Source organism: Littorina saxatilis, linkage group LG7, assembly GCF_037325665.1.
Source record: "Littorina saxatilis isolate snail1 linkage group LG7, US_GU_Lsax_2.0, whole genome shotgun sequence".
In the NCBI taxonomy this organism is placed as follows: domain Eukaryota; kingdom Metazoa; phylum Mollusca; class Gastropoda; order Littorinimorpha; family Littorinidae; genus Littorina; species Littorina saxatilis.
Genome location: NC_090251.1, coordinates 7,178,961 through 7,193,133, shown reverse-complemented (window position 1 = coordinate 7,193,133; position 14,173 = coordinate 7,178,961). Strand labels below are relative to the sequence as shown.

Below are 14,173 nucleotides of genomic sequence, written 5' to 3'. Positions count from 1 at the left end.
GTGTCTCCTCTGTCTTAACAAGGGCGGCAACGTTTCGGGCAGTTAGGGGCGCGTACGTGTCATCGTTTGATGATGGGTGTTTCCTGGGGAGCTGTTGCTCTTGTTATCGTATCTGGTGGGGCAAGGAGAACCTGCTCCCCCTCTCCCCTCTCTGTTTGTCTGTATGTGTGTGACCGTCTGTTTGTCTCCCTCTCTCTCTCCCTCCCCCTTCTCCCTTACATAAACACACACCGACACACAGTCTCTCTCTCTCTCTCACACACACACACACACACACACACACACACACACACACACACACACACACACATTCTCTCTTTCTCACACACGCATTCACACACACACACACACACACACACACACACACACTCACTCACTCACACTCACTCACACACACACACACACACATACACACATACACACACACACACACACACACACACACACACACGCACGCACACACTTTCACACACACACACATTCGCACACTTTCACACACTCACACATACACACACTTTACGCGCGCAGACACACCCACGAACAAACACAAACACTCACACTCTCTCTCTCTAGTACACACTGTAATGTGAGTAATTCAGATATAAAACAGAATACTGCAAGTCTCGGGTTATTAATGTGATTTGTCAGTCACGCACAAACTTATTACTGTTTATTTATTAAGCAATATCAACACATATGTATACGAAATTCGTGTGACTATTTACAGTGATGAGCTACGTTAAGTTAAGAACAAGGAAAGTCATGGTGTAATTTAAGTACACACTAATATCAGTGCCACCTCAAAGGTTAACATTATCTTAAAGGCTGCCATATTCATAGCGTTCATTAATTAATTCATATTGTTTACATGTGCCAATAATGTTATAAGGAGATATAATAACGATTGGCTGTAGCTTTCGAACACAGAAAACAGTATTTCATTATTGCAAAGTGGTGTTGATAGTGTCGAATGTAAACAGAACAGTCTCAAACGCCATTTTGGTTTACGAAACGTCACGAAGTGACGTCAACGGTCTAGAAATAGCCCAAGTCCTGGAGAACTGTTACTAAACAATGCAATAAAGAATTAATTATTTCTCGTAATTGGTAAGGACTTCAAACCTAAAACTTTGCAGAAAGCTTAATTTATACATCCCCGCAACGATGGGAAAAGCCCTGGAAGTAATTAAACTAATTAAATAGGACTATGTCAGCCTTTAATGATGTGACAGACAGTCTGTCAGCAGAGCAAGGAGACAGAACAGTAGACTAGTGTGAACGATGATAAACTATGTTACATCATTCTCACAGACAATCACCTTAGTCGTTTGAGAGAGAGAGAGAGAGAGAGAGAGAGAGAGAGAGAGAGAGAGAGAGAGAGAGAGAGAGAGAGAGAGAGAGAGAGAGAGAGAGAGATGTCATTATCCAAGTACCTTTCAATGGTAAAACACACACTTTTTACATCACTTCATCAATAATGGCCGCAGCTTATTCCACAACACGAGGCAGCCACAGTAAAACATTGATCAGGACTGTCCACTTGCACGTCTTCTGTTCAACTCCTCTGTACAGAAGTGCGCTAGCAGAGTTCACAGTGTGTATTCAAAATGTCAAGAAGAAAACACTTAACAAATCACATTGTTCCAGTTCGTTGCGTCTGAATGTGTGTAGTGCAATGCTGGTACAGCATTATTTCTGTCAATACTAGTTAGTCCCAAAGCCTTATTATGTGTCATTTTCTTCTGTGGTGAAAAGTTCAAAAGTTCACAACGAAAACATTATTCGATTCTGCATCACTTATACAAAAGACATGACGCGATTTCTAGAGTTTGTCGTTAAGAAGTGTTGAATTAGCACAAGACAGTAACCAGCATGACGATATCTGGTCCATCGATTGTAGCATAGTCATAGCTTTGTCACCGTCACATTAAATGTGACATTACCAACAGTTTCTCATTGACTTCTCTTTGTGAACTTTATAAAGTGGAGCCCCCCCACCCCCTTCCCCCATGTTTTATTAGATTTACCTCTGTAAATTTACCTCCATTTTCAGACTCCCTCCTTATGATGAAAACTCGACATTCTCCGATGTTTGGAGGTATCAAATTCGGGGTTCCTTTGTACGTAGAATTTGACGTCATTTCCAATGGGAGCGGATATAATACTGTAAGTGAGTAGACTAGAAAGATAATATTGCACTGGAAATATCTGCACCAAAGTTGCCAAAATGTAACAGCTTGAGTTCGTTGTAGTTATAGAACCATCTCTCGTTTCAACAGAGCCAGAAAAGTATGTAGGCTTCAATACAGATGCGATTCCTATCGTCAGACTGCCGTAGAGCAGCAATGCTACACCACACGATGGTTTGATGGTTTGATGGTTTGTGCGGTGAAGTAGGCAAGACCCTTCACGTCGCGCGGTGAGACTCGAACCCTTGACACAACTCCGTGTGAAGGAAACTTCACTTGTGGAGTCTCAAGCTTTCTCCGGTCGCCGCCCTGCTGCCGGCACGTATGCACGCACACAGACACTTCAAAACACAACTGTTGCCGGCAACGAGTTCACACAAACTACGACAGGCTCGGATTGTTGCACTTAAATTGCGACACTCGGAAGTCAGAAGTGATGACCTGAAAGATGTGACGAGAGCTAACGTGTGCTTTCTCACGCTGCATGGAAGGAGACATTGTTTCCTTTTCTTTTTCCCTCGTTAGCTGACGCTCAAGGAAGTTGACACAGCGACCGCAAAGCGACAGGCCTGTACTCTTCACTCAAGCTCTCACGGGAGAAAGAGATGGCATCACAGGCTCATCATTATTGGCTGCACTGCTGACACACACATAGCAAAACAAAGGAAAACAGGACGAGTTGCTGCCAACTAATAGACCCAATCGGTATTCCAAGTTCGTGCAAGCTCTCACAAACCTCAAAGCATAACAACGAACGTTATACGGCTATCTCGCGAGATCGTAGATCTCGCGACTTCCGAAGCCGGCATCCTAAAGAGCATGCCGCGCATATATCTCGCGAGAGCTGCTCAGATGCCGAAAAGACCTATTGGTTTGATGCTCATACTTTGTTAGTTCAGATGTTCTGTGTTGCTCGCTGCTCACGGTGAATGCGTATGGTCCATCTCGTGTTCGCACTTTCTGCTCAGAGTACTATGCACTTTCACACTACATAAAAGACACGTGTTGCTCCTACCCAATCCCCAAATGATGACCAGGCGTCTGATACAGGTGTTGGTTTGGGGTGTTTGATAACATCTTATTTTAACGATCACGTATTATGAATTCAGACCCAAGGTTTGACAAAAACCCTGTTGGTTTACGTCCATGTTGGTGCACCATTACTAGACGAGGTGGTGGTGTTGAGTCAGTCTGGTCCAGGGCCCGAGGCGTGTAGCGGGGTGTTCAGGGGATGGAGATTCCACACTCGTACCAGGCGGGGGAGGGTCTGATGATGTTGAGCAGTTCAGGTCTGGGCTCCTGACCCCAGTGAGTGCGGACGTAACCTGGAATGGGACACGACAAATCACTTATTGGTATTTATACATTACACATTTTCATGGGTGGGATTCTTCCGGTATATGCCGGAAATCCGGATTCGTAATGTCTGTGGTGACGGTTTTTGAGTCACTTGAGAAAAAGTGACTCTATGTAATCGGTCAGTGTTAGTCTGTCCGGCCGGCCGTCCGGCCGGCCGTCCGTAGACACCACCTTAACGTTGGACTTTTCTCGGAAACTATCAAAGCGATCGGGCTCATATTTTGTTTAGTCGTGACCTCCAATGACCTCTACACTTTAACGATGGTTTCGTTGACCTTTGACCTTTTTCAAGGTCACAGGTCAGCGTCAAAGGAAAAATTAGACATTTTATATCTTTGACAAAGTTCATCGGATGTGATTGAAACTTTGTAGGATTATTCTTTACATCAAAGTATTTACATCTGTAGCCTTTTACGAACGTTATCAGAAAAACAAGGGAGATAACTAGCCTTTTCTGTTCGGCAACACACAACTTAACGTTGGGCTTTTCTCGGAAACTATAAAAGTGACCGGGCTCAAATTTTATGTGAACGTGACTCCCAGTGACCTCTACACTTTGACGTCTGCTTTGGTGACCTTTGACCTTTTTCAAGGTCACAGGTATGTCTTGAAGGAAAAAAATTGAAATATATCTCTGAAACTATTCATCGGATTTGATTCAAACTTTATAGGATTATTCTTTACATCAAATTATTTACATCTGTATTGTGTTGTGAATAGCAATTTCTTCCTGTCCATCTGATGCCTCATATAATATTCAGAACTGCGAAAGTGACTCGATCGAGCGTTTGCTCTTCTTGTTTTGGTTGTTAATCATACAAATCCTTCAACGTCTGGGGACCCCCACCCCCACCCCCACCCCCGTAAAATTCTTCAGGATTCATGACATTTTTCAGTCCCACCCGTGCATTTTTTTTATTTTGAGCTACAATTAAAGAATTAAGAATAAAGAATGAAAATAAACAATGTAGATTGACAGTGAACACACGGAGTATTGTAAGAAAACAGTGTTGTGCGCTTCGCCACACTTAATGCATGGTCAGCCTTTGTAATGACTAGAGTAAGAAGGAATCCTGAAATGTGTTAGGTTTATTGGAACACTGGCATAGGGCTATTCGTTGAATCTGTTTTCAGAGAGTTTAGAAATCAAAGAAGGAACGAAGGTAAGCTGGGAAGAACCACGAAAATAGTGTAACATTTGCGCCTAGTTTTATTCAATAGCGCCTGCTAACTGAATAATTCATTAAGCGTCTAAACAGTTGCCTTAAAATGTTAGTGGATGTAAATACCACTCTACGAGTTACACGTACTGACGCGATTTGACACAGGAAGATGTATCTATAAATAGCAGACAACAGTGTACATGTTTTTGAACAGCTTTATGGAAGACAGACTGGGGTAGGTCTTCAGAACATTCTCGTCATACCCATGACACAACAGACAGACACAGCCTGATACCCATTGGAGAACTAGGGCGGGGTGGGGAGTGGAGTGGCATGGTGGCGTATCGTAGTCAGTGCAAACTCACCAGGCTCAGTCTCGGTGGACGTCCTGAAGCGGCTGACCTTGACCTTTGCCATGTTCCTGGCGTTGACGAACTGGCAGTGGTCCTCGCCCATGCCTGAGTCGTCGCCGATGTTCTTGAAGGTGTCGGTGAGGCTCTGGCCTAGGAAGATCTTGTAGCGCTTGTTGGAGCACAGGACCACGCCCACCAGGCGCCCCGTCTTGAAGCCAGACTTCTTCACGAACTGCTCGCCGAAGCAGTCGGTCCTGGTCTTCATGTAGTCGAAGTTGTAGGGCAGCCAGTCGTCCAGCACGTTGAGCCGAACCTCCATCTGCAGCTGCTGCACCTGGGACGACGTGGCGTTGACCGTGTGTTCAACAAGGTCCTGCTGAGAGACCGCGGTGTTGAGCGTCTTCTGCAGACTGCGCGTCTTCTGTTTGAGGTCCCCCACGTCGTCTTCTAGGCGGGTGACGTCACGCTCCGTCTTGGACGCCTTGGACTTGAGCTGTCTCTCCAGCGTGGACAGGTCGATCTGCAGCAGCAGGCTGTTGTCCTCCATCACCTTACACACACAGAGACAGAGAACGTTGCACTGACACAGCAAGGCTGGACCTGTTGTATGAGAGGGAGGGGCTTCCAAAATGAGGCAAGGGTACAGATCCTGGGCAAGCGGGCAATGGTGTTGAAATTTAGCATTTTAAAGGAGTACTTTGGGTCTCTCTTTGAGAATAGGTACATTTGCCGGGTAAGGAGAGGGGGTCTTCCGGAACCAGAACCAAGCCCCCCGCCCGGAGTAGATGCCGACCTGCACAGTGACTCTGGGGCAGTTATGGATCTGCATTCTCAGAAGGTTTTTTGTTGATGTTGTTTTTACCCGGAAGTGCCACTTTGCTTGCTTTTTCATAGGCAGCATGAAACATACTCTTATAATGTGCTGCAGATTCTTTGTCTCAAGGACCAAAATCATTACATTGAGAGCGCTTACTTTCCTTTGTTTCTTAGATCTTGCCTTTTTTGTTGAAGATTCTTAAATCATCATGAAAGCTTGCTCGAAAAAGTAATGTGGCTTACAGATAAAGAGCTAGAGCCATTTCCTCATGAAAGCACCGACTTTACAACCCATGTCCTTTTGAAAAGCACTGACCTGCACTCTCTGCTTGACGTCCTCGACCTGCTTGGCGGTGGAGGCGTTGAGTGTGTCGTGTAGCTGCCTGGCGTGCTGCGTCACGTTGTGGAAGAGGTCGGTGTTGAGTGACTTGAGCACGGCGGCCTCCTTGCCCAGCCGGTCCTTGAGGTCGCGGTACTCCAGCTTGGTCTCGTTGCGGTAGTGCTCCAGGGACTGCTTGTAGATGCCCGTCAGTCGCTCTATCTTGCGCACCTGGACACAGACACGCACATAATGTAAGCCGTCGCGATATAACCTTCGTGGTTGAAAACGACGTTAAACACCAAATAAAGAAAGAACATAATGTAAGCCCCCGAAATCGTTTGCTTCCGGTGACAAAGCCCACACAAATTATGTTCGGTTCGGTAGGTCGGTTCCGTTTTTTTTTCTTTTTTTTTTTTTTCGTTTACACAGGCGCATATTTTGTATGGCTTATAATTGGCCGGTATTCGGGCGAACTGTGTCGCCACAATGTCGGAGAAGAGTGACTTTCCCTGCAAAGTGTGAACAATCCAATTTTTTCCTTTTTCATATAGAGGAAAAAAATCGTTCTTGGAATCGTAGACAAGGAACCTTTTTTTGGGGAGGAGGGGGATGATTATTAAGTTGTGAAAAAAAAAGGAGTGGAGAATCGCGAAGCGGGAAAAATGATAGAGAGAGGGAGGGTGAGGAGAAATATACGCATTTCAAGGGATATCAACGAGATCATGATTTTTTATTTATTTTTTTATTTTTTTTGCATTGAAAATTAAGAAATAACAAATGGACTTGGGCCACCAAGAAATAAGTGTGCAAGATAATTGTGATTCAGAGGCACACTTTGAATATGAATATTTCCGCGGCATGTACACAGGTCAGAATCAGAGAAAACAAAACAGCTACCGACCTTTTTGCCCTGCTCGTCGAGCAGCGTTGCCAGGAGACGGTTGTTCCCCTCCATGCTCATGTTCTTCTTCAGCTCCAGCACCGTGCGCTCCAGCTCCTCCATCTTGTCTGCCCGGATAGACAGCGTCTGTAGGCCTTGCGACACTGACGTCAACTCCAGCTTCAGGCCGCTCACCACCTGAAACAGTGTAGAGAGACATTGTAGAGACATGTGTGGTGAGACTAATAGAGATATTAGACGGCTTGACAGCGTTTGTAGGCCTTGAGACACTGACGTCAGCTCCAGCTTCAGGCCGCTCAGTCACCACCTGCAACTTTTCTTTCTTTTCTATTCTTTATTTGGTGTTTAACGTCGTTTTCAACCACGAAGGTTATATCGCGACGGGGAAAGGGGGGAGATGGGATAGAGCCACTTGTCAATTGTTTCTTGTTCACAAAAGCACTAATCAAAAATTTGCTCCAGGGGCTTGCAACGTAGTACAATATATATTATTACCTTACTGGGAGAATGCAAGTTTCCAGTACAAAGGACTTAACATTTCTTACATACTGCTTGACTAAAATCTTTACAAAAATTGACTATATTCTATACAAGAAACACTTAACAAGGGTAAAAGGAGAAACAGAATCCGTTAGTCGCCTCTTACGACATGCTGGGGAGCATCGGGTAAATTCTTCCCCCTAACCCGCGGGGGCAACCACCACCTGCAACAGTGTATAGATACATACCACCTGCAACAGTGTATAGACACATTGTAGAGACATGTGTAGTGAGACATAGAGATATATATGTGTAGTGTCTTCACGGCTTGACAGCGTTTGTAGGCCTTGAGACACTAACGTCAACTCTAGCTTCAGGCTCCCGCAGTGGGGCACTGCGGTTATGAAATTAAAGGCCCCTCCTGTTTTTGGAACCGCAGGAGCTTTCTAGTTTGCTGTTAGGTAGATTTTTGGTTCCTCTTTCCTGTCATGCTCTCTTTTTCTTCATGAATTCTTTTCTTTTTTCTGCCTTCTTGCTCATTCACCTGTATTTTTTCCAAAAATCTCTTCTCTTGCCGCTTGTCTCGCGATTCATGTATAGTTTAATCTGTTAGTGTTCTGATGTAAGTCCAGCAGTAGATAGGTTAAGCCTATTTTAACATACTGGAAACTGGTAATCTTCCAGTAGGTATTAATTTAGTTTTACTAAAGCCTGCTGGGACACAAGTAATGGGTTAGTGCATTTGTAAACAGGAATCGCTTGACAAGTGGCCCCCTTCATCCCCCCCCCCCCCCCTTCCTCGTCCTGATATGGCTCTGCGTAGTCGGCTGGACGTTAAGCAACAAATAAACAAACAAAATCTAGCTTCAGGCTGCTTACCACTTGAAACAGGGGACACACACATGTGTGGTGAGACATAGGGAGACATTGCAGAGGGACATGTATTGTGGTGGTTGGCCTTGAGACACCAAGGTTAGCTCTAGCCTCAGCCAGAACCACTTTAATTCAAGGACAGAATGTTCCCACTTTAGCAAAACCGTCATAATCGTGTTTCTTGCTTGATGATTATCAGAGGGCAGAAGGACACACCCAGATATATGGTCCGTACTTCTCTCGTAGTGGCTGGATCCATGCCCGAAGACATAGACAAAAAGATCAGCTCTGAACTTGATTAGAGAGAGAGAGAGAGAGAGAGAGAGAGAGAGAGAGAGAGAGAGAGAGAGAGAGAGACTCAGACTCACACTCAGAACTTTATTACAAAAGGATAAAGGTTTTAGGCAAAGTTTATTCATCCAACCTGTCCTTTATACAACACATAAAGACAGACGTACATTAAAAAAAAGAGAGAGAGAGAGAGAGAGGGAGAGAGAGAGAGAGAGAGAGAGAGAGAGAGAGAGAGAGAGAGAGAGAGAGAGAGAGAGAGAGACAACAAAATGTACGCTTTCGTGAGGAACTATCTACATAGATTAGCATAATAAACTACCGTTTAGGAACCTAAGACATGTTTGTTTGCTCAGTTGTTGAAGTTGTTACTGTTGCTATCGAGTTTCCTTCTCCGGCAGCTCTGAGTGTTATGATGATTATTGACTCTTGGCGAGGTGACAGCTGTGCAATGTTCACAGCGTCAAGTGGATCGTTAGCTCAAGTGGGTGCGAGGTGCACAAATAGCGCCCAGTTTTGTATTTTGGGCATTTTTAGCAACAAAGGGGAAAGGAATGCAGGCACTAATTATAATTGATGGCACCTCCATGGAATGTGACTAAGCATGTCAGTCTAAGCATTCCTGCCTGTCTAGTGCAAGGCCGCATTTGTCTGTATCACCTAAGGAGTTATGTCATTGATGAACTTTTTCTGATCAGTATTTTTTGGTGGGAAAAAAATGTCTGAATATATTCAGTTATAGGAGAATGCATCCCCTTCTTATTCTTTTTCATTATCGTTTTCTACTTCTACTTCGTCTCCAAAATCAGGCTTCCACATCACGTAAAATCGAAGGTATCTCCTGACGCCACGAATAATGGGACAATCCAATACCGTATTGTGGAATTAAGAGGTATCGCCTGACGCCACGAATAATGGGACAATCCAATACCGTATTGGGGAATTAAGAGGTATCTCCTGACGCCACGAATAATGGGACAATCCAATACCGTATTGTGGAATTAAGAGGTATCTCCTGACGCCACGAATAATGGGACAATCCAATACCGTATTGTGGAATTAAGAGGTATCTCCTGACGCCACGAATAATGGGACAATCCAATACCGTATTGTGCAATTAAGAGGTATCTCCTGACGTCACGAATAATGGGACAATCCAATACCGTATTGTGCAATTAAGAGGTATGAAAACGAAAGTGTTTAACCCAAGAGGTATAAACACGAACAGTTAGCATTCTTACTCAAGGGGTTTTAGCCCTGCCTGCTTTGAGTTCATTGTAACGAAGCTGTGAATAAAAAGGACTGGAGTTTCAGCTCTAAGGGTGCTGTCAGTGCACTAGTGAAAATGTAAGGTGTTAGAGCTAAATGATGAAATGTAAATTATACGGTTAAATGATGAAAGGTGTCTTGGAAAAGGTAAATGATAGGGTGAAACACACAGCATTTCCTCACCTGGTCGAGGTTTTTGATGTCTGCGGTCAGTCGGTCCTCCAGCTGGTGGAAGTGTCGCTGCTGGTCGGTCAGCTTGGTGTCCAGGAGGGCCGAGTGCTTGGACACCAGACTCAGCACCTCCTCCACCTGCTGCTGCAGCACCTCCTGCACCTCCGTCCTCAGCAGTTGCTGCACCCACTGCGCCCTGGCCTCGTCGTGCACCATGCCTTCAGACCACGCCCACTGCGCCCTCGCCCCGACCTCGGACTCCGCCTGGGAGTTAGACTCCGCCTGGGAGTTAGACACCGCCCTGTCTCCGCTGTCAGAGGTGGTGGTGGGGTCGGGCAGCTTGTTGAGGTCGGCGTTGTAGCTCATGCGAGACTTGGCTGACGCGGCTCCCTCCTTGTCGCCTGGCGCCACCTGCACGTTTCTGTGGAGGTTGTCGCCCGTTGTTCTGGAGGAGCGGTTGTTGTCGATGGCGGTGAAGGTCAGCGTGATGTTGTGGTCGTTGGCCGTGGTGTCGTTGGTGTCGCCGCTGGTGCTGGTGTCGTTGACCTCCAGCAGAGAGGTGTCCAACTCGGGGTCGGGGGGCGGGACCCCCGTAGAGTCAGTGACGGAGGTCGGGACGGAGGGAGGGGACGTGGCCCGTGGCGCAGTGACGTTGTTGAGGACGTTGTGCACGCGGTCCGCCAAATGCCTGCTGGTGGAGTTGAGCCTGTGCCGGATACCCTCCAGCTCCTTGAGCAGCACCAGGTCGCGGTCAGCGGGGAGGGGGGTGGGGGAGGCGCCTTTCTCCACTTGGCTGTGACCGTCCCCGGAGCGCGTGTTGGGCCAGCGCGGGGGGATGTTGTTTGTCGGGTAGGACTGGTCGTTTCTTGGCACCATGTTGATGATCTGGTTGAAGGCCAGGGCCTGGTCTCGGACGTAGCGCCCCACGTACTGCGTGTAGTTGTCGAACAGTCGCCGCACCTCGCTGTGCACCACGCTCTTCACCAGGTTCACCGTCGCCTTCTCCGCCTCCTCGCGGCTCACCTCCACACCCACACCCACACCGCGACCGTTAGCCTTCTCCCCCACACCCGAGGAGACAGTCCCTCTAGAGGAGGAGGCGAGGGCCTTGACCCTCCTGACCTCGTCCTCCAGGGCTTGGAGCCTCTTGCCCAGCGCCCCGTGGCCGTCCGAGTCCGTCACCTCGTTGGCCGCCATCCGCTGGTTGATCTCGCGCAGCCTGTGACTGTGCGCCTCGCGCTCCTTGCCCAGCTGCTCCTGTAGCTCCGTCACGTGCTGCTTGTAGAGCGTCACCTTGGTTTCCATGGCGTTGAGACGCCGCGTCACACGCTCCTCCATGTCGCACGAAGATTTGACCTTGTCGCGCGGCACCACGAAGCTCAGGATGCAGTTGTCCTCCATGGCGCGGAAGTCCATGGCCTCTGACGTCTGCAGCAGCGTCAGCAGTGACGTCACTACTGTCAGCACCACGGACATGGTTGTCATTCTTGCCATGACGTCAATGCTTGGAGTGATAACCTTTGACGTCACGGTTTTGTTGTACGCATTTCTGCGTGAAAAAATGCTCTTCGGGCGGTTTGAATCCTTTGTGTTGGAAGAATCCGTGAAAGCAGAACTGTCGCCGCCAAGCAGCGTCAGGTATAAATACGCCAGGAAAATGTGTCGGTCTGTATTCTTTTCTTTGAAAGAAATCGTCACAACACTTCTTTTTGATTTTGAAAAAAATTCACCACAAAAAAACACCACAGAAAAAGCACACACCGAATGGCCCCTGCTTGTGCACAATTCAGGTTTGAACACGAGAAAGGAAAAGACGTTGTATTATAGCAGTCAGGTAAGGGCGTCCTCCTCAAGAAATGTCATCCTTTGTTTTGTTGGCCACGGATCTTTTTTCTCCATCTTGATTACTCTCTGTCCTTCATCCTGGAACACACAAAAAACTCCTTATGATTTCAAACACAATATCATCATCCCTAGCTGAGGTACCTAGTTTAAATCGTATCAGTTGCACAAGAATTTGAACGGATGCACGGCGTTGCGCACACTGTCACCTGTTAAGGCCTTCCTTAATTCAGCCCGAAGCTGGCTTCGCGGAGTCTTTTTTTTTTACCGGAAATTCAGTGCCAAAGCCTCGTGCAGCGAGCTTCGTGAAATAGACGTCGCCCAAGTAATAGTAAAAAAAACAATGGTTTTAATAGTCTCTCTCTCACAGTTGCCTCCGTGAAGCAGGAAAAGATGAAAGGACTTTTTACTGTCGGAAACACTCGCCGAAAAGAAACACAGAAAATATGTTTCCGTTGCAAGCAAAGCCAACACAAACACACACACACACCAGACTCCGACCGCACTACGAGACGCAGTGAAGCGCGAACTGCACGGCGACACGGACTACGGCGGCCGATGTAGGTAAAGGCAAGTCCCTGTGTATGTTCAATATGTAGACAGCGGTAGCGAGCGAGGGGTTTAAATCCGTGTGATGAGGTGAGAGGCGAACTACAGTCTCACCCACGATATCTCTGTGGTCTCACCACAGCTCAGACAGCGCTGCCAGACAGTGGAGAAGGTGGCGGGTCTGCCAACACCAACACCACTCGCAACTACACCACTGCGGGCCCGCATCCACCCTTGACTGTGAGGGCCTTTCCCTGCTATTGTAACACGCGCACTGCGTGCCGTTTAGGCTTTGCTACTACCATGCAGCGATTACCTGAGAGATGTCTTTGATTCTAACAAAGATATTTTACTACTTCGGTGGCAGTAGTTATCTTTATTTACTCCCAAATTTTAAACAAAGTCACTATAATAATACTATTTTAGTGTCCCTAGTCTGAGAACCGTCATTGCACCCCTCCTCCACCCCAAGATTACTCCTCAAGTTAATTTATTGTAAGTGTAACTTCAGAAAAAACGATTTTTTTTTTTTGTGGTACCAACTTCGACGGTACAGTTGAAACTGACTGAAATAAATTTATTGACGAAAAAGTCCTGATCAGGCTGTAAAACTAAATTAAGTATTGCTTTTCGGATTGAATGTTCATGTTCGTGTAACATAATATTCTGGATATTCAAGGTGTATGTTGAGTATGAGTAACTAATATAATGAAAACGTCATTAAATGTTCCTGATGTTTGAAATTACGAAAAGAAGTTCATAAAAAAAACATGTGGACATAGACGCTTCCATCGCATGTGACACTCAGCATAGTGCTTTTAGTTATGCGCTATAGAAATCTCCTTAATAAATAAATGTGATACTCCGATAGTTCCCAATAAATAGGTCGCCGAATCAAATTAACCTTATGATCTCAGATATGAGAATGTGTAGTGGGTCTATGGAATGTCATGCTTTCTTGTCATCTATCTTCTTGTCCTTCTTCTTCTTTTTAGAAGTTCTGCGTGTCTGGGCTGTAACTCCCACATACACTCATGATTTTCATATGTGGGTTTTTGTCATGTATGTAAGGCAGCCATTGTCCGTTTTCGGGGGAAAAGGCTATCCATACACGTCCTTGAAAAAAACAGGAACACGTACAACAAGTTATCTTACTCGAATAGCAGCTGGGCTTGTGTTTGGGCCACGCGGTGTTGGTGGCTAGACTTTGTGTTTGGGCCACGCGGTGTTGGTGGCTAGACTTTGTGTTTGGGCCACGCGGTGTTGGTGGCTGGACTTTGTGTTTGGGCCACGCGGTGTTGGTGGCTAGACTGTGTGTTTGGGCCACGCGGTGTTGGTGGCTAGACTGTGTGTTTGGGCCACGCGGTGTTGGTGGCTAGACTTTGCGACGACTGTGTGTTGCGTGTTGAACGTGCGAGAGTGATCTGGAGCTGGTTTCATGGACCCTCACAGTCTGACCACCGCCAGTTTCACCCGACTGCGGTTGTCCGAACGCGGTGCTGGGGGAGCCCTGTAATCGAGCAACAAACCGTGCGGAGAGTCACAGTCGGTCGACTGAAATCTTTTTGATGAAACCTGATTTCGTCGGATTACTGCAT

At 46.6% G+C, this 14,173-nt stretch overlaps 2 protein-coding genes across 4 annotated transcripts in view; one reads left to right on the top strand and one right to left on the bottom strand.

Moving 5' to 3' along the window:
• LOC138970593 (lipoxygenase homology domain-containing protein 1-like) overlaps positions 1 to 14,173 on the top strand; it is a 118,400-nt gene that overhangs the window by 29,142 nt on the left and 75,085 nt on the right. The gene's annotated exons all lie outside the window — the stretch shown is intronic.
• Positions 616 to 14,173, bottom strand: part of LOC138970592 (cingulin-like) — a 30,224-nt gene continuing 16,666 nt past the window's right edge. The window contains exons 1-6 of one of the 3 annotated variants that reach the window (XM_070343058.1): positions 12,517 to 12,724; positions 10,197 to 12,107; positions 7,104 to 7,280; positions 6,197 to 6,430; positions 5,077 to 5,614; positions 616 to 3,514 (exon numbers count right to left, since the gene is read on the bottom strand). In XM_070343058.1, coding sequence (XP_070199159.1) covers positions 3,414 to 3,514; positions 5,077 to 5,614; positions 6,197 to 6,430; positions 7,104 to 7,280; positions 10,197 to 11,678 — 2,532 coding nt within the window. In that variant the 5' untranslated portion in view covers positions 11,679 to 12,107; positions 12,517 to 12,724 and the 3' untranslated portion in view covers positions 616 to 3,413. The other 2 variants (XM_070343056.1, XM_070343057.1) reach the window with 2 other exon arrangements.